Consider the following 24,910-nt stretch of genomic DNA (forward strand, 5'->3'; position numbering starts at 1 on the left):
AACAGTAAAGTGAACCAGTTAAACCAAAGGTTGCACTCTGTAAGATCAGGTGTACAAAAATTAAATAGAAAATTTCACTACATTAATTTTATTAATTAAGTAAACTTCTCTGCAAAATATATTTGGTATGTTGTTGTACTGGTAAGAATATAATTGGAAATTTTTTATGGGAAATGTTTCCATTTAAAAATGTAGCTCAGATGCCATCACTATAATTCTCCTTTCTGTGGTGTTTTCTTTTGTGGTAAATTGTGAAAACAAATTATGTTGACCTACATGTAAGTTAAAAAAAATATACAAGTAGCAGCTCTTCTGAAAAAAATAGTTAATTTGTTGTTTCTTCCTGTTCATTTTTTCCTTGAACATTTTTTTCCTAATAAGTAGTTTAGCTAGCCATAAAAATGTTTTGTTGTCTCTGAAACCATTTTCAAGATAAAAAGTGATTTGTATATAAAATTTGAATTTTGGGGGGGTGGGGACCTTTTCAGAATTTCCCTACAAAGATCACAAAGTACAAGGGAAGGGGCAAAAATAGAATTGTAAATGTTAAAACATGTTTTCTTTATCAGTTTGGGCCTCTTTATGAAGCTGCAAAGTATACCTAAGGATAATGTTATACCGGTCCCATTTTAATTCAAAATCCAAATGGACACTTGCATTGACAATTACTTAATTTCTTGGCACTGTTTTGTTTTTTAATAATGGCGTTTTTCACAAAACAATAATTTGAACATCTTTGTTACACAAGGTGGGGGGAGGGGGGAGCAGAAAGGGGTATTCTACAAAGTTTTAAATGGAGAGGCCTTATCTCAAGGTCCATTACCCCTTACTCTTTTATATACTGTACATTTGTACCATTTTGATAGAAATGGCACCTCTTTTGTCGACCTTACATTGCAAAAGGGTAAATGTATCCCTTTAACAAACCTATTTAAGAATACTGCATCCCTTTTCTATTCCCTTTGAAAGAAGTTAATAAACAATATTATAGAATCTCTTTATTCTGGCTGAGGAGAGTAAATGAGAGCTTTTCAACATTTTAGAACCAGAAGAATGGAATCCCTAAATGACAGATTTTCCTACCCTTTCATACACCTCAACTTGTGAAATCCCTATCATTTTATACCTGAAGCCTGAAAAAGGTACTCATCTTGAGCTGAGCCTCCTCATATAGGTCATTACAGAGAGCATTCCCACATACACAAGTCGGGAACTCTTGACAAGTACTGTAAGTAGTGATGAAGCTGGCCTTAAGACTGGAAGGCTGGTCTGAGCCAGCTTCTTCAGTTTTTTAGCACAAACTTGTTGTTCTCTGTCAATTTCTAGTACGAAACGTTTTCTTTGCTGATCTGGTCCAAGTTCACAGACACTAGCATCACTCTCACGACACTGACTTTATCGATGTCACTCACAGTCTGATTCTTCAGTTTCACTGCACCATGCTTCACCATCACTCATCATTGTCAGACATGAGTTCATTAGCTTGTAAAATTCACTAGCCTGGCAGTGTCACTGTTGCTATTGCCTGTTCCCAGACTTCCTTTTATGGCTAGATGCAGGGGCATGAAATTTCACTACTGTTTACGAACAATTTGTTTAGATGGCATATTGAAAGAGTGATGAATTACTGAAAATTGTCAGTATTGCTAGTGTTCTCTCATTCCAATAGGGATTGAAATATCTAGATGTAAGGTTACATAGACAAAGCACACTGAAATATAATGCCCAATTTTTTACTAACCTTTCAAAATGGGTTGCCAATATGACAGGGATTAATAGATAGGGAACTTGGTCTGCAAACAGGGCAAATGAGAGGGTTTGAAGAACTAAAAGGTGCATGCTTGACCTCACTGGTGGTGCTGGGGGGGGGGGGGGGTTATTGGAACTTAGCGTTGCTGACGTTTAACACTGTTGAAACAGAAAAATAAATTTGATTACAAATGAGAAAAAACCACGACATGTCCAAATTACTTAATCGCCGTTAAACCTAATCCTCTTGCTTTTTTTTTAAGGGGTTCACGGCCTGCCTGTAACAAAACGTTTATCAATTAAGGGATTGCTTAGGGAAAACATATCTTGTTTAAGGTTCTTAACCAATCGTAACATATTTTATGGCATCAGTTTGAGTGATGAGCAAACACATGAGTTTGTGTTAGTGTCGATCGGCAAGAAAGTTCTGCAAAGCGCGTTATGTGTGTGGGTCAATTCTTGCAATGATACGATTAACAGCACTCAAGTACTCTCGAGTGTTTGGTAACAGTAAATTTTAAAAAATGCGCCTCTGTTAATAAGGATCCCCCATGTCTAGAAACCTGTCATTGTGCATTTTTCTTAGTGTGATGCCTACCTAAGAGAATAGGATATTTGAATTGAATGCAACTTACCTAGAATTCATTATTTCCACACAAACGATGACTCCTGTGCGATTCAGCGAGGAAGAAATAGCGACATTTCGTAAAAAACACGCCTTCAAAACAGCGAGTTTTTGAATAATTACCCTGTCCTTCAAACAAACTGATATGACGAGGAAGAAGACAAAATTTTGTTTATCGTGGCCAAATAAAACGTTAAAAATATCTGGCCGATTGCAAAATATTGCCATTTTACTTACTGAGAGAACGATTATGCCATATTCAAATTTGATTTTGCTTCTCAGCGCTCTTTTTACCGGATGTGACGTCATTTTTTGTTGGATGATTCAGATACACAAAAAGTGCCAGGCGTCGCAGAGTGTTCTCCCCCGCCCCTGGCCCTGCCCCTGCTAGGTTTGGAATCTTTCTTCGATAAACCTCCTTTGTCGAGACCATGGACCTCTTCCTTTGGATCGCTGACTTGGTTCGACGAGAGCTCGGTGTTGTTTCTGTCTGATAATTCGTTGGCAATGCCAATATCGATAGCGCGATCGAGTGTGAGATCCCGTTCTTTTAAGAGTTACTTTCGCACGTGCCGAGAGCTGACACCACATACAATTTTATCACGAATAAGCTCATCCTTCAAAACACCGTATTCACATGTATCTGCTAGGATTCTGAGATCAGCTACAAATGACTGAAACGATTCACCTTCTTTCTGGAATCGGGTGTTGAATTTGTGCCTTTCCATGATGACATTTCCACGAGGGTCGAGATTTCAGCAAATTTTCTTTTCAGCACTTCGATACTCTAGCGAGATTCTGCTTCGACTCGAACGGTTCCATCTTCGTTCACCATAGCGGGAACGTAAGCAAAAGATTTCTCCTTTTCAATCGCTTCTCTTCCTGCCAAATTCAAGAAGATGTACGCTTTGGTTCTGTCGTCCTTTTCTTCGTGAGCGGCGGCGATGAATATTTCCACCTCTTGGGCGAAATGTTTCCAGTTTAGCGCGACATTACCCTGGAAGCTCAATGGTTCGGGTTTTCGTAGACCATCTGCGATAATGCATCAGTCAATTCCAGCAGTGCCCATCCCCCCCCCCCCCACCCGGGCAACCGCGGGGCATTTGCTCACGTTGTCAGTACCGGGGGTGGTGCATCTGCAATTTTATCGCGGCCCGGGGGCTGGGCATTTGCGTACCCTGGGGCGACCCCCGGGCATTTGACACACGTGTTTTCGAAAGTGCCATGGTTGAGTTTATCGGGAAAGACGAGGCATTTGTCGAACAATGACTTGTCCGTCAGGGACTAGAGAAACTTGTAGATGTTTTAAAGGTGTGTTTTCTCAATTTTAGATATTTCTTTTCATTACAAAGCGTATAAATATAAGCGACAAGGTGAACTATATTTTGTTTATCACAAAACAGTCACTGATGTGAACACGACTATTTTGCATTTCGAATTCAAAACTAGTCTAGCATTTTTTAAATTCATGAAAGTGGAGTTAAAATACTTAAGGTTTGCGAATTCAAATGATGCGATCTTCAAGACAGATCTTGCGAGCTTAAAATGCAATGCATCATCATTTGAAATGTCTTGATTCTTCTCAGAAAAAGTAGCCTGCAAAAACAGGCAACTATCATCGCTCGCGGCTGGAGGCACGTCCGCCGTGATCCCAGCTATCCTCTAGCAAACTGTTGAAAAACAAATATAAAGAAATAAATATAATCAGAATCAATTAACACGTACTGTTGTCCTTGAAGTCTTACCGTACCATTAAAATACTGAACAGTTGAACGTTTTATTCACTGATTAATAAAAAAACTGCAGAGGTGTTGGAAGGCGACGATCCCGGGGGCGGGGCATTTGCCCTCTTTCTTCGTCCCCACCCTGGGATATTTGCCCATTTATTAAAAAAAAAAATGCTAATGCTTGGGTAGTTAGCCCGGGGGGATGGGCACTGCTGGAATTGACTGACGCATAATTGACTGTTAGATTGTCAGAGAGACCAGGCGATGCGGATTTTCTTTACTCCTGACACCATGTAGTTTTCAAGAGACGACTTTTACTCGACGAGTCCATTTATTCGACTAACCGATACTGAAAATGTTACACACCCAAGTTATGAAACTGATTTGCATTACTCACACATTCCACACGCATACATTCACACGCTCGTTCCACAGTTGCCACGCAAGACCACTGACCGGAAATGCGTGACTTTGCCGAAACGTGCTTTGCACAGAAACGCGGAAACTTCAGCAATGGCGGTATGGTCGGTTAATTTTCGCTTGCGAAGATTATTCCTTAAGCGACGTCTTCTCTTTTTAGTTTTGGTGGTACTACCTTTCATAGGATGTTTCATATTTTTCGTCGCTCCTGATGTAAGATTTTCTATACCAGTGGTCGAGAAACCAAGCTCTGCAAATGTTTCACACGACTGTATTTGTGCATCAACACGAACCACTGAGGATAATATCGCCAAAGAAACAGAAGCGTCAACGCCCGAGCGAAAACTTGAGCGCGATATTTCGACGTCTTTCGGAAGTTTGAACGTTCACATGTGGTCTGAAATATGCGGAATGAGCGTCGATACTTTAAGAAACTGGCCTCATTTCCCTTACTTTCCAAGCCAGCGTTCTTTTGTTTCGAAATTTCGAAGAACTCAGCTTCCCAGTGTAGATAGTGGAGAAAGGATTTTTGGATTTGTTCATCCGCAGGTAAGCGGCATGTATAAGTTTGCCATCACATCAGATGATACATCAGAGTTGTGGCTGAGTAGAAATGAAGATCCCGCTTCAAGCGAGATGATCGCGCGGGTTTATTCGCCTCATGGATCGGCTTGGACTGCAGAAGGAGACTACAAGAAATATCCTGAGCAAATTTCTAAAGAAATCCTTCTTCACGCGGGCAAGAAATATTACATCGAGTCATTGAGTAAGCAAGGTGCTGGCGCCGCTCATGTTGCTGTATATTGGTCTTACAGAAATACATCGTTTGAAATTATTTCTTCGAGGTACTTGTCAAATTTTTCTGCCAATAGCAATCACGAAACAATTCCCCCACACGCAGGCAGACAAAACATTACTTCATTTCAGAGCAAGAGCACTTTATACTATTTTTATCGGCTTCCACTCTTTAACAAGAAAGACTACATTAACTCTATTCCGAGTTGTACGTACAGCCCTAGCTTTCTGGTGCGAAGGAAACTCAGTAAGTATGAAGCTGCCTGGAACTGGATGGCAAACGAGTCGCATGTATTTCCACAAGACGACACGGACATGATGAAAAGCGACTTTAGACCGTATTGGACGAAACCAAATGCACTTGCTGATAACAACAGAATTAAGTCCGTTGTAGACAAATTTGTTATCTCCCTGCGGTCTAGGTAAGTTTTTAAACACACTATTTTTTATTGGCATGATTTAATAGTTGGGTTAAAGGCTTAGAAGGTAAAGGTGAGCGTTCGTTATTCTGCTTGGTGACGCACTGATGTTGGTTCTTGGAGAGGTATAAAGTACAGTATAAACTTTTTAAAAAATTTTGTAAATATATTAATTCCCTTCTTGGAGACCGCAGTAAGGTTATGTTTACAAGGTCAAAGTATTTGGGAGTCTGAGCTACCACGACGGCGTCGTGGATTTTATATTTTACCCACGAATCTCGCGTTAGTTACTCTAAAGTCGTAGAGTTCTTTTCTCTCTGTTTTTCTCTCTGTCAAAACTACCTATCACAAAACTGAATGTGGGATACAGCGATAAATTTGAAATAAAAAGTTAAAAATTAGCCGTCATGGTTCACGTTCTCCAGGCAACGCAGAATTTGGTCATTTCACGTTGTTGTTTTGCAGAGGACGGCAAATGCTGTGTTTACATTTGAGCTTTTACCAAGGTAAACAGTTACTAAGGTCAAGTTACTTAACCTTGGTACATTCGTCCAGTGTTTATACCGGCTCAAATAACTCAAGTTGATCTTTCAACATTCGCGCGCGCTGTATTATCAACGTCATGAAATCGAACTTAGACAAGGATCCCACCGCAGTGGAACAGGAGCAAATTGAGGTGGCATCATATTCATAGGCGAGGACCTCATTCCATAATATTACGGCGAAAATTCAGCTGCTTGATCATACCCAGAGTATGCACGGATACGTTGTATATGCAGCATCCTCCCTGGTGGCAAAATATATCTACAATAATTACACAACATAGGATCGAAGTTTGTCTAGAGAAAGTTGTTAATAATACTGAGAATGAAAAATACAGTGCTCTCTTTTACGTGACGGATTGTTCGCTGTAAGAAGATCGATCCAATCTTTCCACGTTATCTGCCATGATCGCCTGGTGAAAACTGGAATAGAAACGCTTTGTCGATAATCGCGCAATCTGCTCACCACGGGAAGTGAAATATTACACCGCCACAAGCGGATATATCTGTCATCTTGACCTTGGTTACCAACTGTAACCATGCCTGATCACAGGGTAATTACAACTTTTACCTCGGTTAAATTTCTTTTGTCTTTTGCGGCATTTACCAAAGTATCAGTTGGCGTTTACACACGGAAAATGTTTACTTAGGTAAGTAAACTCTGGTACCTCGGTAAACCGTTCAAGTCTAAACACAGCAAAAGAAATGCACCAAGAATTATAACGTTCACAGCCATTCTTCTGCTCATTAAACCTTTTGTTCAGTGACGTTCCCGTTTCTGTTGCCGTCGTGGTTGTCTTAAACTCCCTATTATGCCGTCTTCTCCGGAATTAGAAACATCATTCTCAAACTCATTAATAATTCATCAAGTCAAAACCAGCATCAAGTCTTAATCAGCATAGATTTTGACGGTTTTATTTCATCGTTTACTCCTTAGTTTTTGTTTTTGTTTTACACTTGAGACAGTGTTTCATCGGCTATCCAAACACCTCGAATTTCGTCAAAAATACTCTGCTTCGCGTCGTATTTTCAACTCTCCTTTCGGTGTTTGGATATCCCGATGAAACACGCACCTCTTGTGTTTGATATATTACATCAAAGGCGGCGAAAAGACGCCTCAATTATGATGATATCGATGACAAATGAAGTTTCTCGACGAAAAAGTCGGAACTTTCTGAGAAACACAAGTCGGTCAGAAATTAAATGCCACTTAAAATATCTACTGTTGAAATTAATATTTGAGCTGGAGAGCTTAACCAAGTTTTCTTGTTGATTCTTTTGTTGCATCGTAATTTATTACAACATGTAGATCCTGTCAGCCCTTGTCAACTTGTGACCTGTGATGGCAAACATGGTTGGCAGCGCGCAGATGGCTTTGTAGCTCATTGTCTGGTTCTGCGCGGGAAACAGTCGTCGAGAATTAAGAATAAACCTCAAACTTTAGAACGTGTTACAAAGGATGCAAGTGTGTTAAGGGTTCTGTGGTTAAGCCATAACCAATCTTTTACTTTCCACGCTTGGCTAAAGATTTTATGTTCATAGCTTGTGCTAAATGCATATTGTAAGAGGGACTGGCTTTCCGTTTAGACCATTCATCCAGCTTCAGTATAACAATAGCTAGGTTGTATTGTTTTGGACCATCGAAACCTGAATTTCCTAACTATAGTTCGGGTGAGTAGAGAAGAAACTGGCGACATTTTGAGCTAAACGTGGCAGTTTTCAACCGCTACAAGGCTGGTTTTCGCCAGCGCATATAAGCATATAAGTATCGCAGGTGGTCCACGCTCGCTGATGCACTTCTCTTGTACATACATTAGTTTTCAGGTTACGCACGCAACAATCGAAATATAAAGATCTGCATGCGAAAAACGGTTATATTCTAATACGAAGGAGTATGAATAAAAATAAACCTACCTCGCTTCAAGTGTGTGTTTCCTTGTTTCTCGTGAGGTTTTTAGGCCGATTTATGATCATTTAATTTAGCTTCACTGCTTTGTTCTCTAGATCGGGCTCTAGATTTAAGATACCGACAATTAAAGCAGTAAGCTAAAAATCACCCAAATGGCCATAAACCGGCCAAGAAACCTCACGGGAACCAAGGTGACACACATTTGAAGCGAGGTTTATTTTTATTCATACTCCATCGCATTTTTTAGGCTCAAGAATATAACCGTTTTTCCCATACAAATCTTTGTCATCTTTATATTTCGACTGTTGCGTAACCTGAGTACTATTTGTATTAATATATGTACAACAAAAGGCGTTACTTAGCAACATGTTACTACATTTGCGCATGTCGGCTTATGCTAAAAACGTAAAAAACGTGAAAACGATCATATGAAAAGAAACCAAACTGTCAACGTCCAAAATTAAGAAATAAATGTATGGCCAAACTTTTAAATCATTTATGTTGTTAATCTTATACGCTTGATGTTTTCGCATTACGTCAATGTTTCTTTGTTTTCTCTGTTTTGTTTTCACCCCGCTATTTTTTACGCTTGGTTTTATTTTTTGCATTATTACGTTCATTTCGCACGATTTTATCTGGTCCGAGTTTTGTACTAGACCGTTTTGGAAATCTCTACCCTATGAGCAGTTGGTTTCTGTTACGTCGAGCGTTCGGTTTAAGAGAAACCAACTGATCGCAAGGTTGAAAATCTCACACGGCGGGCGGTGCCACTTTTGTTTCTCTCGATTCGCTAGTTCTTTTGCGTGATTTTGTTTCGATGGTTTCGCTTGTTCCGCCCGGGTTTTCGCTACTTCGGGTTTAAGGACGGTCGCGCGAAAATTCTGAGACTTTTACCACTGTAAGATGATGAGTTAGTTATGTAAGAAATGTAAAAAAATGGAGGGTCACCGACTTCGTTTTGGAGAGAACATGCCCGGAAGAACACCCTAAATCTGAAAAATCGGGCTTTGTTAGCGAATAAGGCCACAGGTCAAAAATATTGCAATTAGATCTTTGAAGTGAAATGTCCTCTGTCAAATATTGTTTAAGTGGACCTATTAAGAGAATTTAGTCAACTGGTGAGGTTCCTTAAAGAACAAGTTCGCATTTAGCGACCATAGTCTCGCGCGCCTTGCAGCCGCAAGATGGCAGGATTCGATGTCCCGTGGACAGAAATCTTGAATTTTTTTTAACTTCCCACATTGAGTTTTTGTTCATTTTTGGACAATATGGAGATAATTGTAAATAAAATATGTTTCTGGAAAGAAAAGAAGGGGCCACCGAACTTCCAAGATCGTTAATCCAAGCTAAGCTATAGCAATGGCCATCTGCCCTATCATTGTTCATTTTAGTACTTAACGCGCGCGCTCTCATGCACGACGTGGCGTGTGAATGAATGATGCGCAGAAACAGTTAGCGCGAACGTCCTTAAGCTCTTGCCGTTCTAACCACGCATAAGCGCCCTGTTCTCCGATAGATTCCGTGTACGGCTGCGGGCGATTTGTAAAATTAACTATGCAAATTTCCAGTAGTGCTATAAGAACGTCTGACGCGTAGTGAACGTCCTGTAACCAGACGCTTTTTGCGCTCGTCCAGTGTTCGAACGCTAAATGAAATGACTAAAAATAAAATCACTTGTCATGACCAGTACTACTTGTGATACTCAAACGGCCATTAATTTAACAGTGGCCAGGTCTGAAGATTCGTATAGGACAGGTATAAGTCATGTCATGGGTATGGGAGGCACACACCCGCCCAAAACCCTAAAGAGTTTTCCCTCCTGGTTCACTTTGAGCTCATTTGAATGAAACGTATCTGTCATGCATTCCTTTTTCTCTTCTTTTTGGTTCATTTCAGGAAATATTCTTTGAAAAAAATTCACAAAGTGATTCACAAGCCAGACCCCAAGAATGGCGACCGTTTCTTGTTGAACCTCGAACTTGGCTTAGACAACACCGATCAATCATTTCGACTGTCAGAGCATGTGTATCAGAAGAAAGGAAATGACACCTTGTGCCTTCCTGAAGGAATCAACTGGAATAACAACGCTACAGTGTACTTCATTCTCCCTGTTAAGGAGCAAGGAAACTGGGTGCATCATTTTATTAATCAGCTGACTGATGCCAGCTTATTAACCGGTGATACGAACTTTCACGTCGTTATTGCTGATTTTGAAAGTAAAGATATTGATATGGGCAAGGTGTTTAACACATCTCTTCTCAGCAGTAGACATACTATTGTTTCATTAACGGGTAAATTCTTCAAGACTCTCGCTCTAAACAAGGCGGTTGAACAAGTCCCGAATGCGCATGACATAGTTTTCCTGTTTGATCTGCATATTGATGTACCCCCGGAGATAATGGACAGTGTGCGAATGGTATGTACCTTATGTATTTGTATCAATATAGAACTTCGGATAACTTTGACATTGATACCAAGGATGGTGTTGTTACCCAGGTGTGGAACCATTCTACAATCCCGGACAAAACAGTTGGGACGCGAAGCAAGTTCTCCCCTCCCCCACTTACATTGTTGATAATCAGGAGATCTTTTCCCTTTTTGTTGGGAAAAAATAAACAAACAAACAAACAAACCGCGACGTTTTTCAACATTGATTAGGGGGGATGGGGGATACGTGATCTAGCTCAACTGTCCCAACTACTTTTGTCCGGGGTTTAGGTCCGCTCTTCAAAAGAGAATTATCGTTATGATTCTATTTTCCCCCCTCCTTACAACACTCTTCCCAAAGTCCCTGTCAGGAATGAATCTAGACTCTTCGTAGGCCCGACAGTGACTCAGCAGTGAAATTTATGAATATCTGTCGACATGTTCTTACCTCTATACGGATGTGATCAAGTATTGACTAGTTAGGACAAGAGATATTTAATATTAAAGGTCGGCACACACGAGGGGGCTAGTCCTGCGACTAGTTGAAGAGTTTACACCAAGGGAATGGCCAGTTCACACGATGGGACTTGTCCCCGCGACTAGTTTAAGAGTTTACACCAAGGGAATGGCCAGTTCACACGATGGGACTTGTCCCCGCGACTAGTTTAAGAGTTTACACCAAGGGAATGGCCAGTTCACACGATGGGACTTGTCCCCGCGACTAGTTTAAGAGTTTACACCAAGGGAATGGCCAGTTCACACGATGGGACTTGTCCCCGCGACTAGTTTAAGAGTTTACACCAAGGGAATGGCCAGTTCACACGGTGGGACTTGTCCCCGCGACTAGTTTAAGAGTTTACACCAAGGGAATGGCCAGTTCACACGATGGGACTTGTCCCCGCGACTTGTCGCAGGGAGTAGTCGCAGGGAGTAGTCGCCTCGTGTGTGCCGGCCTTAAGACTAACGTAATCTAGGAAAAGAACTAGCAATGCCTTTCAACCCGTCTTAGAAATTAACTGTTTGTAGTCGTTGGTATCTTGAAACATCTGCTTTCATTCTGAACAAAATCTTTTTTTTTTTCATAGAACACCATTGTAGGTCGAATGGCGTATTTTCCTGTAGTTGGTCGTCTGGACTGTGAAAGTTCTTCCACCCTGCATCGGGGTTTTTGGCAAGTGAATGGCTATGGAATTATGGCTGTTTATAAATCAGACTGGGACAGATTTGGTGGTAAGTGCAATCATATTTATTGTATTAAATCATTTCATCCTGCATAATACATATCGTCATTTGTGAAATGGGCATGACTGTTTCCTACACTGTAACGAAAAACAGTAGATGATAAAGAGTCATGGTTCCTTTTTTGATGAGACGCAGTCAAGCCAAAATACTTATGGCGAGATCAAACGAGCCAGGCTAATATTATTAGCAAATATCTTTTTCCTAGAAGCATTACATGATCTCCGTGTCAGATATCGTAAACGCTGTAGTGCATGTACATGCTCTATGATGCAAGTCCGACATCGTTCTCACGTTTCTCAGAAAACCACTGGGACTTGTCGTTCAACGTTTATACATTTTTCTCGACCATTTTTATTTAATCAGGCGTAAGTTTATATACAACATGTAAGATCACCGTAGTTATGAACGTATTTAAGGTATTTGTGGAAACAACACCTGAAAAAAATTCAGGCTTAAACAGGATTCGAACCCATGACCTCTGCCGATGCCAGTGCAGTGCTCTACTAAGTGAACCATCAAGCCAACTGGGAGCTGGTCACGTTGTGAGTTTACAATACAATATCATGTGAAAAATGCGCAGTACACATCTGCTGATCTCCACGCTCGAGGAAGAGTTATGCTGTTTCCCGCTTCTGAACTGTGACAATTTCTCTCAAATGTTTCTCTCTTTACATTGCTAGGAATGAATACGAAGGACTTCCAATACAATTGGGGCGGGGAGGACTGGGATCTACTAGACCGTGTGATGATGTTACCGATGGAAGTGGAACGAATCAAACATCCGGGTCTTTATCATCATTATCATGCCAAACAAAGAAAGTGGAATTAGAGTGTGATAATCCTGGATTCTGTAGTAAAGTTGACAGCGTTTCTGTAAGTTCGATTTTACTGCGCGGATTTGCAGCCACACACCCTAGATTGCAGAGTCTTTGCAGATTCTAATTTTGGCCCAGTTTGGCATGTAACGTGCACTCAATAACACGAGAACTTTACAGTTCAAAAGCCAAGGAAACTATAGCTAGCCACTGTGTGTCACACTGCCTTCAATCGTGATTGCTACTACATTCAGCCAACGAACATTGAAAAACGGGAAACAGGCATGGTCCAACGGAGCATTGGGGAATGGAATTGGGTCGAGAATGCCTTCTAGTCGAAATGCCTTTAAAATTTCGATTCTAAATGACACATTTAGATACTAAACTAATTCAACGTTTGTTTAAGTATTTTGTCTTGAAGTTTATATGTAACTGTTTTTACATCTAATCAAAAACCCTTATCTAATCATAATGCTTTGCTTTCACAGAAAGCGGTAAAACAATTTTAATCACATAGAACAATGGCAACATGAGCAGCACAAAGACACTGGGGATAGTAAACTTGCATGTTTTGAATAGTTTATCCGCAAAAACATTATTCTAATCAGTCAAAATGTTTATCAAAGAACTATTTGAATTTACTGAATGTTAAAAGAGGGAAGATAATGTTAGAAATGTAAGAAAAACTGGGATGTTTTCGTAACACTTTCATTGCAGGAAGTTTGGCTGGGAGCATAAATTGTGAATTATCAAAAGCCAGCGGCAAAAAAGTTCTAAGATACGTTTTAACGACTTATCTGAAGTGCACGTCTGCTGTTTGTCTGAAAATTCCTACCACAAATTAACGAACACTGGACTCAGATGTTTGTTCTTTCAGTACAACAAACTTTTCAGAATCAATGGTTTTTTTGTGTGTTTAATTAATTACTTATTTAATTAATTACTTATCCTGCCCGTTCGGGACTACCCGACGTGTCCCGCAAGAAAGATCTCCCCGAAAGCCATTTAATAAATCCGTTATTGATCAAGCTTGTTCGGTCAAGATGGCTGGATATTGACCTCGTTCTTTTTTTTTTTTTTGGAGGGGGGGGGGGGGTGGGGTGGTGTTTATGGACCTCGACGCCATCTTGGTCCATAAACACGCAAAAAAAGAACTTGGCCAATAGCAATTTATCCTCTTTTAATACACTTCTTCAAAACCATCTTGTTGGCTATGATTTTCAATTTTCTAATTATCTCTAGAGATAGGAAGAGCTGGATTTTACTTCTTTGTGGTAGTGCAAGTCTCTGTCCTGCATTATGTCAACACAACCCGTATACCTGAGAATTTATTGATTCAACTTTCAATCCGGTAATGTTTGTGACATCGGTTAGAAAAGCATCTTTTGATTAAGTATAGGTAATCGGAATTAAAGATTTATATTACGAGTGACATTTAAAAATTCTTTCAAAATTGTGCTAGGCAGCAGGCTAGTGCTATTTGAAAGAATTTGCAAATACCACAGTAGTGTAAATTCTTACTGGACTGCTCGAGAATTGATATGCATCTATTAATCTGCGCTGCATGCAGTGCAAATTAAAGATTAACGATATTTGCCCATCACAGTGAAGTAGTTTTCTAAGAATGAGGTTTGAAAGATATCCTTTCAGTGACGCGGGAAGGTGCTATTGGCATTCCGACCTAAAGAATTCGACCTATATAGATGTTAAGTGCGTGATCACTGAAATGTACAGGAATTGCGCTCCTATCGGCGATGGAGTGGTTCTTGCTGACATACGAATGGTCAATAATCGTCTGAGAATGCTCGTTTGTTCTCGTGGGCCACGATAAAACCTGGAACAGGTTAATTTATCGACATTCGCAAACATAGCAGCTCTTTATTTCAATATTTGTTCAATTTGAGCCTGTTGGTATACAAGTACAGTGGAACACCGTACATTGATGCGGTCACCAACGGACCACAAAAACCTGGCCGTATTAACGGGGTGGGCGTTCTTTGAATCAGAAAACTGATGACTGACTGAGCTTTTGCTCGGGCCAGAATGAAGTGACCGTGATAACGAGGTGGCCATGTAGAGGCGGGGTTTCACCGTACAGTGGAACCCGGTTAATCCGCGCCAATCCAATGGGCCACAAAAATGTTGCAATATTAACGGGGTGGCCGTATCGAAGGAGTTCTTTGAATCAGAAAATGACTGACTGAGCTTTTATTCGAGGTGGCCGTATTAACGGGGTGGCCGTAAGGCGGGGTTCCACTGTACCCTGTACGTCACACTTATAAAATACCCTAACACCAGGAGCCCATGAGCTCTTACTAGAAACAAAATTCTGAGAGACAACAAAAAAATGCGCAAATAGCGCATAACCGAAAAATCATGCCGAAGCTGTCAGACACAAGCAGCCTGGGGAGAAGAGAGTCTAGAGAGAGATCCCCGCGCCCGCAGAGTGACGACGTCTGAAATAAGTCCCTAACGGCATCCCTCCCATACTGATGACGTTAAGTATGTTACCGTTTGCGCGCAAAAAAAAAATTCAGTAAAACAGAGCAACACCCAATCATAGATACTGAAATGGTTCTTTGTAGAGTTAGAAACGCATCAAAGCATGAAACTCACGTTATATATTTTTACGAACACCAGCAACAACAATAACGAAGTGTTTGTATCACACGAAAAATTAGTTACAATATCCGTGGTCGGTTAGTTTGCTGCCTAAAATGGCCATATATGGCTATACATGTGAGTACATCGGTCTTATATGAAAAAATAACTATGAAAATGTCAGGTCTCACGAGTGCGTGGAGAAAGATGTGTGATATAGCTGACCAGCCGCCTCGCAGAGATAAGGAACATGCTCAAATTAATTCAGTAATGAGACCCCCAAAACTCTCAGAGCTGGGTTTCTCTCAGGGAGTTTAATCATTTTTAATTACTGCTATTCTTCCATGCACTTTATTGTAACACCCTTTTTTACATTTTCATACTTAACATACTTTTACTTCTTTGTTTTATATTTATACTTATGCAAAAATTTTTATCTTCACTTTTAAGCTTGATAATGACCGAAGTTCGGTCGAAACGTCGCGCGCTTTTACCGTTAGTTTTTACTTCAAATAATTTAAACTTTCGCACGAATTGAGTCTGTGACTTTACATTGAGACTTGGTCTCAGTTCATTAATAAAAACATTTCATAAATGAGACAGTCAAACTTGTTCTTGCACTTTTTTAAGGTGGTAAAATTCTTGGTAAGATCCTTCGGGCACATAAGAATGTTTCACACGAAAATGTTTTCCAATGGAGGAAGACGTATTCTTGTGCTCGTCTACGCGTTGATGCAAATGCCGCCGCGTTTGACCAACATAAAAAAACCTTCAGTTTTTTAAAACTTCACTGAATAGTTTTAAAAAACCTAGTCCTATAAAGAGTTTAAATTACATCGAAAACTAAGTCATTCAGTCTCTTGCAGCTTGTAAGACGAATTCACTACTGTTGAACATCTTAAAGATGAGACAAGAGTATTTTACTGTAATCAACGAGACAGCGTTTACTCCTTTCTAGCGGTTGAGACTGGTTGGGTTCATGTAGCGCCACAGAGGTATATATAGCCGGCTGAATGTTGAATACTTTCATTTGAATGCATATTTAATTCTGGTATACTTGAGTGTCCTATGATCAGAGAATTACGTATCATGTCTGTAGAAACTTAACTCTCGGCTGTTCAGTCTTGTCAAGTAAGGTTGGAAAAAAGAAGAGAGAATCGCCAAACATGGCAAATACAATACAATGCTCCTTACTGTGAAAATGGACGGGTCAAATGACGCTCACCATTTTTTTTTTAAGTATCCTACACTCTTTTTTTTAGATAAGAATATATCTCATAAGAATATCGAGACCGAAATTTGGGAAGTTTAAAGAATATTTTAAGAATAAACCCGATGCTGCGAGTTTGAAAAGAATATAATTTTGTGTTGAAAATTTGCAAAGACAATACACGGTATGTTTTCAACTATACCGTGTATAAATTCTTCCTTTCTCTAAACGCCAAAACTGGCCAAGAAAAAAAAGCCACAAAATCAATACTAGTCGTATGTTTGATGCTTATATACTATTTCTGCAAGAAGTTACGTGGCTACAAATTAAAACTGCTTCTGACGTCATCAAAGTCATGATAGAAAAGATAATTTGACGTGGTGTGTCGGTATTCGGCCACTTTGGTATATCCTGTAATCTAAGAATATTCACAAGGATATTTTCAGCCTAAACTCGGCAGAGAAAAAGAATGCTCATTCTGGGCCGGAAATACAACATCCTTATAAAAAAAGAGAGAGTATCATACACTTATCGTGAATGGTTGGTCGTGTATAGAACTCTTTAATTTCACTCATTCTTTCCTGTCAGTGTCAGAATTACTTGTAGTTTCTCTTTGCTATGATCGAGGTTGATGAGGTCACATAACTAACATGCCGGAAACCAAATATAATCTTCAATCTTTGTTATCTTTTTATTGACTTTCCCTAAAAGGATTAGGTATCGTGAGTTCTCCGTGTGAATTGAGACTTTAGTGCTATATGTCACAAACACTGTCACAAGGTTGGGAGTTGTTATATTTTGATCCATCATCTCAAGATATATTGTTGGTTTTTTGTGATGAATAATAAATTTCAAAAAACATTTAATTGTCCTCTTGTTCATTACTTGTTTTGAAATATTTTAATCAATATTTACTTGACAAGGAACTTAACAAAAAAATGTTACTTTCATCTGCATAAAAATTCCTGTTCTGACAATTCTCGTTAATGTGTTAATTAAGGGCATGTGCTCTGTAATCTAATCGCACGTCGTCCAACAACGTTTTGTACAGGACGTATAGGTTTCTTATTTCGCTTGCACGCTCGTATTAGCGAACTTACAAGTCGCGACCTCCCGTGCCTTTCGCCCGGATTCACCGTGCTCCTGTCTGCTTTTCACAATGGTGCCGGCAGACTATTCAGAGTGGAAAAATGCTGAGTTGAAGAAGAAGAAAGAGCGGCGCTGCTGCAGTGTTCGATGCCTGAAAGCGCCAATGCACATGTTCACGTTCTTTTATTGGGTAAGTAAACACAATCTGATGACTTCCACTTTAATTAGTGGCGTATTTAGTCTATCAAGTCAAGTGAAAAACATAACATGTGTCAAAAATATTAATCTTTATATTGAACTTCTGTTGGGAAAAGTTTAAGACTGAGCGGTTTGGCTATTCTTGTACATAGCGACATAGCGATCATTAACCTTATTATAATCACGCATTCCAATTGATTGAAGACATAATGCATTTTTTAAAAATTATAATAAGGTCACCTTTTGTTTTTTACTTAATGATTTACAAGAACTTAGAGTTTATGTTCTTGGGCATAAATATGTTTTGGACCCGACTCAGACTCACTTTAGCCCGAGCCGCTAGGCGAGGGTTAAAATGAGCTCTATGAAGGGCATATTTATGCCCGAGAACATGGACTGTATATACTATTACTATCACTTTGGAAAGCAGTGAGAAAATAAAAACTGAAAAAATAACATCAAAACAGTCTGAACAATCACGCGAGCGTTTTCAAGTTAAATGGCTTTCATTTTCCCTAAAGTACGCAATACACCAGGCGAAGCTGGCCAAAAATTACAAAATCTTGCCATTCGAGTTTCTAAATTGTAAAAGAAAAGAAAGCTCGATAAAGCTTATTTGTAAGTGATGAAATTTCACCGTCTTTTAGCTTGCCAAATTCTCCCTTTTAGCTCGCAAAATGCGCCAACGTGGCAATGTCCGACAAAATGGCAATGATATTTTACATAACAGGCATTTTAGTAATCGGCGATTACTGTGTTACTAAGACAATTTTCAGTCAAGCCGATTTCTCGGGTGCTGTTTCTAAACGTAAATACATCGCCTCTTGTTCATTTTACTGTTGTGATTCAGTCAAACGTGAAATGTTTTGAAATAAATCAAAACTCCGTGCTCCGTGTATGTGTTCGTCCCAGTTGTATTGTTGTTCTTTGTCTGTATCACGTGATGGCATGATCGTCTTTTTTGCATGTCTCCTCAGACCCTGTTAGACGCCAAACGCTTGCGTTAACAGCCGGGACGAGAATGACTTCCATTATGTTATATTTATATTGTATTTATCATTTAAAGTTTGTGAGTAGACGCTTCGACTAGACGGGTGACACCCGGAAACCAAGGTCTTGTAAAAAGACTTGAAAACAAGTGTTTAGTATCCTTGTTTTAATTGAAGATTGCTTATCGTCTGACCTTCTGAACATAAATAGGATATTTTCGAGTTTACCTTATGCCTCTGTTTCGAAACGAGTCCTGATGCAAAACCTTTCACATGAAAATGAGTTTGATCTGCATGGAAAGTCAGCCTGTAGGCGGAACACATTTTCAACTCGTTTTGGCTCAGAGGCAAGAGACAACTCCGAAATGGCGTATATTAAACATATCGTCGTGGTATGAACCGCATCGCTCGACGTCCTTGAAGGAATGTTGTTAAAATCAGTGGGAAATGTCTTCAAATCGGGATTAAAAGCCATCTATCCGATCCGATCGCAAAACCAATTTGTATGCGGGGAATTAAACGCGATTATTTCCGGCAGAAATGTTCGCTCGTGTTTAAGACGTGGCCTTTGGCCATGTAATTTAACCAGAATTTTTAGTAGTAGCTTCCAATAAAAGAAAGAATCGCGTTTCCACGATCCCCACGTACAAATTGGCCACAATGCAATATGTTCAGAAACTCCACACTTTACTCAGCTCCGTTTTTAGACCAATAGACTTGCATTTACAGTTGGAAGATAATCAATGAATTTCGTGATGACTCCAACGGACATAGTAAAGAAGCCTCTGTTTTTTTTCCTTAAAACATCTTAAGCGCGGACGCTTGTTGGGAAGAAAGGACATAAACATACTTGGAGAAACATTGTCCCCAGTCTGAAATGTAAACAATTTCCGATTGCGACCAATATCTGGTCACTGATACTGCGTGCGCGTGTTATCCTTGTCCGGAAATACTATAATTTTTGTCGTTGTTTTGTTATCAAACGATAACGGTAAAGTTTTGAATCTCAGTACCTGCCTTTGATGTTTCTTGGCTATCTAACCATAACAGTAGACTCTTACCATAACTTTCAGACACTCATTGCATTGTCTTACCATTGATTTGAATAGAACGTGCGGATCATAAACCGCCCACGTACATGTATGACCCTCAAAGCCAAATGAGCTGTTCTCCAGAGGAATTCGTTTTGGAAAATAGCCTATTTGCTGTTGCCTTTCTCTTCAGAATATTATCACTGAAAAAGCTTTCTTTTCTTGGAAATTGACTCGTGGGAATTATTGGAGCTGGCTAGAAAAAGTTTAATGAAGATCCACTAGGGCTACTGGCAAGAGCTGATCACATAAATGCAGTTTAACACAAAGGAAGAGTGGTTTGGTGCAAAATCCGCTGGCTATAAAAAATATCTACCGGCTTAGCATCAAGCTAGCCGAACTGATAAGGAACAAAGTTTTTCCAGCAACACGGAAAAACAAACAAGAATGCCATGTTTGTCTATAATAGGTAGAACAATACATTGTTAACAAACGTTTTTTGTTGGATATCCCTGAGCTTCCTCGCTCAGATAAGACGTTTGTATATTTTTGCGTCCCCAAAACAATTTTCGGGCCTCACCCGGAAAGGCTACGTTCGTTCAAAGCGTACAGACCATGATGCACGTTTCTTCGGGCCTTATCGATATCAGTTTGTCTGTATTGGATAATCCTCTCCAAGTTCAATAGTAAAATGGTTAAGTTTGAGAGTCAGATATATCTTGTAGAATAGCGAAAATATGACAAAACATTTCACAGATGTTTTAATTCTCTGATTACTGACAAACGTTCCCCACCCCCACCCCCTAAGCTTGTTGGCGTCTGTAACATTTTCCGCATTTGGCTATTTTGTTAATTTCAGGAGGTGGTCTTTTCAGCAGTATCCATAGAGTCCTGTACATAGCAAAAATTAAAAGTTGAGAAAACGTAAAAAGTTTATTATTATTATGGTACTTTCAAAGAGGGAGTTGTGGGACTCAAACACATTGTAATAGAACCTTAATATTTTTCAGTTGAGTGGCGTCGCACTAGTGATAGTAGGAGCCTGGACACTAGTATTTGAGAACAAGTACAGTGTACTTCTAGGAAGCTCGTGGTTCTTGATCATAGTTGGTCTAATGATTGGTACTGGAGGTCTCATCGTGATTGTGTGTATCTGCGGCTGTTATGGAGTTGTCAAAGAACACAGATATTTCCTTATTTCGGTAAGTAGCTACTGCTGTTATTTTAGTTAATATAGTATCGTCAAGTATTTCTGGGTTTGCTTAGTTAAGTATGCGAGAGCATACAATGAGTGGGCGGTCCTTACGATTAGAAGAGAGGAGTCCTGGGAACAAAGTGCCTGTCTATCGTCCCCAGTCCCCAGTATAATCTGAATGCTTAGGTTTCTGTATATATTAGTTAAGTTTCCATCTCTTTTGCAGTTTCTAATTTTGTTGACGCTGATCTTCGTAATCGAATGCTCTGTAGGAATTGCAGCATTCGTTCATCGAGCTCAGGTGAGAAGTTACCATTATTGATCCAGGTTTCACGGAAAAGACTTGCACCTCATACATCCTGCTTTGATAGGTTTCATGGTCCGGCTCATGGAGAGGAGTAACCTTCCTCTCTAATCCCGTCACGATCGATCCCGCTTTCTGTTTTCTCTTCTCCCGTTTTCCCTGCTATCTCGGCGCCTGACACACATAGGAAGAGACTTACAAAACTAGTGTGTCTCAAAATGGTAGAAACGTTATCCTTAATTATCGTTTCAAACTTTCCTTATCAAGGAAAGGTGACTATTTCCCAGGGTAGTCTTTCGTAAGAAAGACAATACATATGTTTCTTAATGAAACTGCATTTACACTGATTTTTTTTAATTAAGTAATACGTATTTTCTTTTTATGCCAATTTGAAATAAAATGTTTTGAAAACTTTTGCTATCGATCTCTTAATTCGAAGTTTTAGTCGTTTAGAATCATAAAAGCAACTGTAATGTAATCTAACTGAGGGAAGAACAAATAAATATATTTTTGTTTTTACGTCTCGAAAGCGAAAGTTAACGTGTAATTAATGGGTTAAACACCTAGCCAGTGATTTCGATTGCTTTCTTGTTATTATGTTTTTTTGCTAGATTGAGGAGGATTTAGATAAAGCCAGTGTCGCCAGAATGAATGAGTACGGAACATCAGATGATATTAAAGAATCATTTGACACTCTTCAACAAAGGGTAAAGAAAAAATATTTCCTTGTATAAAACCAATCGCAAACTAATAGCTCCTGAATTAATTGTTCAATAACTTCCTGAATTGCACTCCACTCTGTCCAATTATGTTACTAACTAACTTTAGTGTCAGCAGGACGACTAGCTATGAGCCAACACTGATCTGTGAACGTGTGTTTATTCTCGGCTAGCACAAGTGTTGTGGGAGTCTAAGCTATTCGTCTTGGAATGTCACAGCTTGGAAACAGATGCCTGAAAACCAGAACTTATCAGTTCCAAACTCGTGTTGCAAGACAATTACCCCTGCATGTGGCAAGAGGGACCACCCCTCAAATATCTACCATCAGGTGTGAGAGACTGTTATCATTGAAAGGCTATTGTTAAACAGTCGAGAACCGTGCTTTAAGTGAGGGCTCGCAGGGTGATTAATTATCAGTGAGATCTTATCGGGTAATTTTATATTTAACAGTGTACAGTTTCAAAGTTTTTATTGATACCCATATAGTTTTTATGCAGTCATTTCCAATGAGCATCATGATGCCGTAAAGTTTTGAAAGTAACGAATCCCGTTACAGTGTACTTCAGGATCTAGCAGCGTTATAATTTGCTAGGGTCGCAATTTTTGGGTAAACCCACGGTGGGCACAAATGACTCAAAAGGTACACTACACTAACAAGTTTTTGAGTTTTTGAATCTAAAACTTTGTAACATTATAAAACTGAAAAAGACTTTGAAATATCACTCTCCACACGAAACATTTAACTTTTAAAAATTTGAATATCATACTATTTTTAGTAAAAAAAATGGTAGAAAATTTCAAAAAAATGATATCTTTTTAGTCCATAGACATATTTAATTTTTTTTTTCAGTTTGAGATCCTTGCGGCAAGTTTTTTCAGACCCTCAAATGTCAAATATCTCCTGCTACGAAGAGCTAAATTTTGCGCTTATTTTGTGACGTCATTTTCTCGTAAAAAAATGCCAAAATCCCAAAAACTGAAAACATAGGATTTTTGAGAACGACAAGCTCTATAATTATTGTTGTAAAAGTTCAGGTTAATTAAGTCAGAGTTTTAATATACGATTTGTTTCGCAAAAGGGAGAAAACTAGAGACAAAGTGATCTATCTAAAGAAAATTGGGGGCCACCGAACGTCTAAATCGGGAAAACCGCACGGACTTCTTTTTTCTCTTAAAATCTGTTACTGAAAGTTAACATGAATGATTCATTTCAGACTATCCAGAAGAACAGACTTGGAAAGTTTGCAAAATTATAAACATTTATTGGATGAGGTTTTTGTGATATCCGGAATAATCAAGGTCGAGGTAAGTGTTATCAGCCGAAGCCGAAGGCTAAGGCTGATAACACTAACCGAGACCTTGATTATTTCGGATATCACAAAACCGAATCTCATAATTGTTTTATTATACATTGTTTTAAAGAAAATAACGACAAACACATTATCGCACCGAACACAGTTTATTTTCGACAAGCCATGTTCTTACGTGAGCTTGATATTGCTCCTGGAAATCATGCATTGCGCGAGCAACCTACGGATTATTCACTAATACAGATTAGTGAACAATCTGTAGGTAGCGCTGTTTTCCAGAATTAACTGGAGGCTTTTAGCCAATGAGAAGACAGATGGTGACTACAATGTGTAATAAAAACAAGTAATCTGCCCGCGCTTGTGTGGGCTTTTGGTCCAACATTATTAACAGTCGAACCTCGGACACCGCCATAAAACGGACACCCCTAGTTTAAGGACATATGATCTCTTCCTCTGCAATACAGACACTTTCATTATGCAGACACTTAGTTGTGGCTGTTTGATGGCCGTATTGCTAAAGAGTTTCGACTGTAATTGATTTTGACCTCAGCGCAATCAACGGAACACGACTGAATAAACCATCACTTTGACTTAACTTTCCTATCAAGTCCTATCTTTTAGCCAGAGCTTTCCCTTGCCTATTATGTTGTCACAACACGGCAGCTCCGATAGAGATCTCTTCTCACTTCACAGTCTGTTCTCTTATTTTGCTGCAGGGTTGTATCTCAAAGTTAAGCGAGTATTTTCGGGAGCATGTGCTTATTCTGGGATTGGTAACATTACTTCTAAGTGCTGTCCAGGTAAGAACCTGCGCAAAATAAATGAAAGTTAAAGCTTGTAGAAGTACAACTTGGCTTGTAAAATTATTCAAAAATTATTTTTATTTATTATTATTATTATTATTATTATTATTATTAAAATTATTCACTGCACATCTTAGCCCCAGAGGTTTGTATCAGCAGGAGATGATATAGCTGAGTGTATTACTTCAAAAACAAAATAAGCGAAATTTATCGATATTCTTGGTTGATTTTTTTTTAAACAATTATTCCACTCGCTTTTTGGATATAAAATTACTATGGCCAACTCGGTGATAATTGCATGCCTTGCCCGAGTACCTTTCCTCGGCTGTCAAAATGGTATACAAAAAGGTAAGGGGTTGGACCTCAGGCGGAGCCTTCCCGTAGAAGACTTTGTAGAGTAAGCTCCCGCCTGATGAGCTACCTGGCTCGTATGCAGACTTATCCTTTGATCCGATGTTCGTATTGGTTCTACGATTAGTTTCCTTTTAACACTATTAGTTTCCGAGTCTTTAGCCACGGGGCTTGACTCGTGCTGACAAGGAATATCAAACGGATCTTCTTGCTCGTTAACCAACATCGTTTGCCACATGATAAAGACAACTTTATATGACACTGAGCGGGGTAAATTTATTAAGATATGCTTTCTTTCGCTCGCTTTCTTTACGTATTTTTGATTCAACTTAAACTGCGCCACCGATATTGCAGCGAGTCAAACAATCGCTTCGTTTAGGTCAAACCGAAACGTTTCCATTATTTGAAAAAAAAAAAAATAAGAAGGGTAAAAGGAGTT

The 24,910-nt window shown here is 39.3% G+C and overlaps 3 protein-coding genes across 3 annotated transcripts in view; all 3 read left to right on the forward strand.

The window, feature by feature from the left end:
* Positions 1 to 24,910, forward strand: part of LOC145489400 (uncharacterized) — a 128,060-nt gene that overhangs the window by 26,587 nt on the left and 76,563 nt on the right. The window lies entirely within an intron of this gene.
* LOC145491182 (CD151 antigen-like) overlaps positions 1 to 24,910 on the forward strand; it is a 37,162-nt gene that overhangs the window by 10,026 nt on the left and 2,226 nt on the right. Inside the window, exons 1-6 of the mRNA XM_081470332.1 lie at positions 17,421 to 17,760; positions 20,799 to 20,990; positions 21,210 to 21,284; positions 21,899 to 21,994; positions 22,180 to 22,335; positions 24,034 to 24,117. Coding sequence (XP_081326458.1) covers positions 17,641 to 17,760; positions 20,799 to 20,990; positions 21,210 to 21,284; positions 21,899 to 21,994; positions 22,180 to 22,335; positions 24,034 to 24,117 — 723 coding nt within the window. The 5' untranslated portion in view covers positions 17,421 to 17,640. Of the gene's footprint in view, positions 17,761 to 20,798; positions 20,991 to 21,209; positions 21,285 to 21,898; positions 21,995 to 22,179; positions 22,336 to 24,033; positions 24,118 to 24,910 lie in introns of the transcript that reaches the window.
* On the forward strand, positions 3,474 to 14,098 carry LOC145491178 (beta-1,4-N-acetylgalactosaminyltransferase 3-like). Its single transcript, XM_081470329.1, has 4 exons — positions 3,474 to 5,738; positions 10,083 to 10,602; positions 11,699 to 11,843; positions 12,536 to 14,098. Exons 1-4 carry the CDS (start codon positions 4,615 to 4,617, stop codon positions 12,682 to 12,684), a joined length of 1,938 nt encoding a protein of 645 aa, XP_081326455.1. The 5' UTR covers positions 3,474 to 4,614; the 3' UTR covers positions 12,685 to 14,098.

The sequence above is a fragment of the Orbicella franksi genome, chromosome 6, assembly GCF_964199315.1.
Source record: "Orbicella franksi chromosome 6, jaOrbFran1.1, whole genome shotgun sequence".
NCBI lineage: Eukaryota > Metazoa > Cnidaria > Anthozoa > Scleractinia > Merulinidae > Orbicella > Orbicella franksi.

Coding starts and splice junctions, on each gene's coding strand:
- LOC145491178 (XM_081470329.1), top strand. CDS start 4,615: ATGGCGGTATGGTCGGTTAATTTTCGCTTGCGAAGATTATTCCTTAAG. Junction 5,739..10,082: donor GTTATCTCCCTGCGGTCTAG/GTAAGTTTTTAA, acceptor GGTTCATTTCAG/GAAATATTCTTTGAAAAAAA. Junction 11,844..12,535: donor AGACTGGGACAGATTTGGTG/GTAAGTGCAATC, acceptor TTACATTGCTAG/GAATGAATACGAAGGACTTC.